This window comes from Chelon labrosus (genome assembly GCF_963514085.1).
Source record: "Chelon labrosus genome assembly, chromosome: 7".
Taxonomy (NCBI): Eukaryota; Metazoa; Chordata; class Actinopteri; order Mugiliformes; family Mugilidae; genus Chelon; species Chelon labrosus.
Genome location: NC_140343.1, coordinates 3,110,282 through 3,115,192, shown reverse-complemented (window position 1 = coordinate 3,115,192; position 4,911 = coordinate 3,110,282). Strand labels below are relative to the sequence as shown.

General features: G+C 48.0%; 1 protein-coding gene across 1 annotated transcript; it reads left to right on the top strand.

The window, feature by feature from the left end:
• Positions 1-783: 783 nt before the first annotated feature.
• igfbp1a (insulin-like growth factor binding protein 1a) lies at positions 784-3,676 on the top strand. Its single transcript, XM_084548340.1, has 4 exons — positions 784-1,318; positions 1,471-1,640; positions 1,942-2,070; positions 2,402-3,676. The coding sequence occupies exons 1-4, from the start codon at positions 934-936 to the stop codon at positions 2,510-2,512; spliced, it is 795 nt and encodes a 264-aa protein (XP_084404466.1). The 5' UTR covers positions 784-933; the 3' UTR covers positions 2,513-3,676.
• The last annotated feature ends 1,235 nt before the right edge of the window (positions 3,677-4,911 follow it).

Here is a 4,911-nt window from a genome sequence, read left to right as displayed (position 1 = left end):
TGGACGGGGCCCAAAACGTGGCTCCAGTGCATGCAGCGCGCAGAGCGGACAAGAGAGTTGTCACACACACACACACACACAGACACACACACACCTTCCACTCGTTCGCGCAGCTATTCCCTCTGCGAAGCTCGGATGCTTTCTCGTAACAAATTAGAGCCGCCGCCGGTTCGGCTCTCAGCGGGCCCACGTTCTGTGCGCGCAGCGTGGGCGTGCGTAATTTGCTCATTATTAGCTTTCCCCCAAAGTTGTGCAAGAAGTTCGGGGAGGACAATTAGTGGAAAACCCCCCTCATGAATAGACAACGTTGTTCTAGAAGAGAGGCGCTCATGTGCGCCAGGGAACAGAACAGAACACGGAGCTGCCTCTCTCCTGGAATCCGTTTAACAGCGGCTCCGGTGTGAACTTCTTCCCGTTTTAACTTAAGGAAAACCGTCCGTGTGCTCTGGCTGTAATGTGGCAGTTAAAGTAGTTTGGTGTGGCACCCGGGTGAGAAGAGGGGTGGGGGGTTGTGGAGGGAGGGAGGGAGGGGAGGGGAGGGGGGGTCCTTGATTGCAACATCAAACACTGGTGTCGTCACTCGTCGGCGATACGTGCGAGCACTGCCTGTTCCAAAATAAATATTGACGCGGTCGTTGTATTCAAATGAGCTGCCTGACCGGACACGGACGGGCCAATCAGAGCCCGTCGTATCATTACACCTTCTTTTCAGAAATCATTCATAACGCCGATGCGTCAAACACTCACAGAGGACCCGGCTATAAATACGGCTGCGCGCAACGAACAGTTAGACATTTTCCCAAAATCAAACGAAAGACGCAACTGAGCAAGGACCGTGGGAATCCGGCGTACACCTCTTGATTGCTCTCTCTCTCTCTCTCTCTCTCTGCCTTGCTCCACATTCTACATTCTATATTTAGTAGCCAGATAACAATGTTGCCCATGGGTGGATTATATTTGAAGCACGTCGTGGTGGTGGCAGCGGTGTGCTCCGCGCTGGTCACTGGGACGCTGGGGACCCCGGTGGTGGGGCCAGAGCCGATCCGATGCGCCCCGTGTTCTCCGGAGAAGCTGAGCCAGTGTCCAGCGGTGGCGCCCGGATGCGCCGAGGTGCTGCGGGAGCCCGGCTGTGGATGCTGCCTCGCCTGCGCCCTGAAGACCGGGGAGCTGTGCGGGATCTACACGGCGCCGTGCGGCTCCGGACTGAGGTGCACCCCGAGACCCGGCGACCCCAGGCCGCTCCACTCCCTCACCCGCGGACAGGCCGTGTGCGCGGAGAGCCCCGAGCCCCAGCCCACCCCCGAGCAGCAGGCGCAAGGTAGGCCTATATCACCTCCACGTTACACATCTCTGCTTCTCCACATCTTCATCACTGGGATCAGGGAAGAGAAAAAAAAAAGCACTTGACTTTCTGCACTCACACTGAGTCAGCGTCTCCTCATATTCATTCTTTTTTTTTTCCTCCTCCAGATCAGGGAGAGCCAGAGGCGGAGATGGAGAACACAGCCATCATCTCGGACCCCGGCTCCAGCCACTACCTCCCCGGTCACAGCAGGCCCTTCGACCCGAGGGCTGCAGCCGACGCTCAGGAGAGCATGAAAGCCAAAGTCATCGCCATCCGCAAGAAGCTGGTCGAGCAGGTGAGACGCAGATAGCAGCATGATTTAGTCAAATCCTCAGCGCAATATGTTGCTAAAAGTTTTTGGGGAGGTTTAGGAGAAGACCGGTGCGCCACAAGGGGGCGCTGGTGTGCTGTTTGAATTGACTGCAAGGAGAAAGAAACAGAAAGAGACAGAGGGAGAATTGGGATGCTTGTTCTTACAAGTTTTATGTGTAGTTTGATGTCTGCCCACGTGTTTGCTGATGATAAAATTATTATTTCTGTGTTGGCGCTGCTCCTTTAACCCTCCCCCCTTCTCTCTTTCTCTCCTGTCTGTGCAGGGGCCCTGTCACCTGGAGCTGCAGAGGGCCTTGGAGAAGATTGCCAAATCCCAGCAGAAGTTAGGAGACAAGTTAACCAGATTCTACCTCCCCAACTGTGACAAACACGGCCTTTACAAACCCAAGCAGGTTGGTGTCTTTTTGGGTGCCTTTGCTGTTATTTTGGGATGGTGTGATTCATATACTCCACTCAGCTGGAAAGAATCTCACCGGGTTGTGCGTGAGAGCACGCGGCCAAGATTGTGTCAACCGCGGCTTTAAGCTGATTGTGTGCGAGCAGGCGTAGGGATTTGTTAAGGCCTCACCTCGTTGAGTTTTTGTTTGAGTGTGATGACACCCGGTTGTGCGCTGGCATGACCGTGCATGCGTTGTCTCACACATACAAAGAAAATGAAAGCATTTCGTTAATTTCTGTTTCTGTTTCTCCCTCCTCTCCTCTCCCCTCCCTCTCCTCATGCAGTGCGAGTCCTCTCTGGACGGACAGAGGGGTCGATGCTGGTGTGTGAACTCCTGGAACGGCAAGAAGGTTTTAGGTTCGACCGACCTGCCTGCAGACGCCGAGTGCCCTTAAAGAGAATCACCTCCACTGAATCTCACGCTCACACAAAAGAAGAAGAAGAAGAAGAAGAAGCCACTGATTAGTTTTCCTTTTTGATAGCTGTTTATTTATTGATCTCGTCCATGGTGGTGTTGAATTCAGGTACACTGTCATTGCGGGACTGTCGGTCCCAGCCACCCTGAACCCCCTCCCCACCCCCGTCTTCCTTCCTCCTCCTCTTCCTCCTTCTCCCTCCCTCCTCCTCGAACTACCCGTCCCAAAGAGAAAAAAAAGAAATATCTATTTTTGTTTTTTCTGAAAAGGAGATTTTTAATATTGATGCATTTACTTCAACTCTTCAGCCTTATTTATTTCTGTTTGTTTGCATTTTATTTGTTATTTGTAATTATTTCCTGAGTATTTATATCATGTTTTTTTGCCTTATTGTTATTATTATATTATTATTTTTATGCCTGTATAAAGTGTATATATGTATCTTGGCTCTGAGTAACTCCACTGCTGAGTTGAGCTCGCTCTACCCTTAAGGAGTTGTCTGGAGGTTTGGTTTGGGACAAACCAAGCAAGAACAAAAGCACTGAGTGACCAAATGTCATTTAGAAGTATTTCTAAATGTTGTTTTTATGATTAATTTTGCTGCCATTGTTATGTCTTCTTTTTTTATTTTAAATTTTCGTTGTTATTGTCTTTATATGTTCTGGTGTGACACATCAGCTCTCGTCAGTCACCACAAATCTCTCAGTCGGGAATCCTCAATCAGTCTCAGAAAACACTTCCCATGGTTCCATGGGGCTGCAGATAGCATGACGGGAGGCGACTCCCCGCGCCGCCTCTCACACGGGTATCTCTACATTTACCTACCTCCGATATCACTCGTGTTGATGTATCTGTCACAAAAGAAAGAAAGAAAGAAAGAAAGATAAAGACTTGCTACTTTACTTTGTATGTCGCTGTTCTCTCTGACCAAGAACACATGACCACAAAGAGCTGGGGCGGCGCCGTGACGCGTGGCGGCCCTCGGCTCTATCCACATGCTGCTGTTGGGGAGAGAATTATTGTTCATGTGAGTCTATTCCAAAGTGACTAACTGCTCACTCGTGTGTATGTACACTTTTGTAATTGAGATGTAATGTAAGGAAAAAAAAAAAGGTGATATATTTAATAAAAACATTAACCTCAGCTATGTGCTCCCCCGGCCTCTCTTTCACCTCAGGACGGTTTATTTTGTGTCTCCACAAAAACGCACACGAGAGTCATAACAGCTCCGTGGAGATTGTGAAAGTCAGATGCACCACATTTTCTATATTCAGTGTGTTTGTGAGCAGTGTTATCACTGAAGTGGAGGTCCTTGTCTAACTTTAGCCGCCTGAGCCTGCGCTGCCTTTTGACCCGCTCTCTTGTTTGCCTTGGTCGGGCGCAGGAATTCGCCTCGACCTCCCCGTGCTCACTGCCAGCCTGCCTGGCACCACCAGATTTATTTTTATTCTTTACAAATTAAACTTTTTGCTTTATCCTTATTGACACATTCCAGGACCAGGGAGGGAGAGGAGGGAGGGAGGGAGGGAGGGAGGGGGTGCCTGATTGCATTCAAGGACTTCAACAGCAGCAAATCTGTTCCCTGATTGCCTGCAGAAATTAAAGATGGACTTATGAGCTGCTGATGACAAGGAGCAAAGAAAAAGAGAAAGAAAGAGACGGCTTCTTGAAATGTGTTCACTTTTTATTTAAAAAAAAAGACATTAAATATTCAAATTATACTTTGAATCATTTCCTTTGTCAGAAAATAATAGCTGTGTGACTTCTAGTTAAGTATCATGAAACAAAAAAAAAAAAAAACTTTGAAGGATAAACTTGAAATGAAGAACAAAACAAAAAAAAAATAAAATACATTTTTTTTACCCGTGAACAGAGAGAGTCTCAACGTGACCAGCGAATGAAAAAGCAGAAGAGTGATCCTGGCCCTGCCCTGAACAACAGACTGAGGCGGGATGGCTGAGTGTGCATAGAGAGAAGGTGAGAGGTTCACTGGCCTTAAGGAGCGGTGAACTAAGACGACCAGAGACCTGACTGACTGACTGACTGACTGACTGACTGACACAGATTTGCCCGAAGGCCGAAAACCCGGGCCTGCTGCTGGGCACGGAGCTTACCAGTGACACTGCTGAGCAACTGAAGGAAAAAGGTTCATTTTAAAAAATAAAAATAAAAACATTCATTAGTGATTATAATCCCCACAATACACTGAATCATATAGACTTTGCTGTGCAATCGGTGAGTCACTGAATTGTTCATAAGAAAAAAACCTAGTTTGGATCAGCTTATAATTCTTTCTTAGATAAATAATTTTTTTTTATTATTATTTTTAAGTACTGTACATGATGTCTAGTCAGACACAGAGCTGGCCAGGAAATAAT

Coding starts and splice junctions, on each gene's coding strand:
- igfbp1a (XM_084548340.1), top strand. CDS start 934: ATGTTGCCCATGGGTGGATTATATTTGAAGCACGTCGTGGTGGTGGCA. Junction 1,319..1,470: donor CCCCGAGCAGCAGGCGCAAG/GTAGGCCTATAT, acceptor TTCCTCCTCCAG/ATCAGGGAGAGCCAGAGGCG. Junction 1,641..1,941: donor GCAAGAAGCTGGTCGAGCAG/GTGAGACGCAGA, acceptor CTGTCTGTGCAG/GGGCCCTGTCACCTGGAGCT.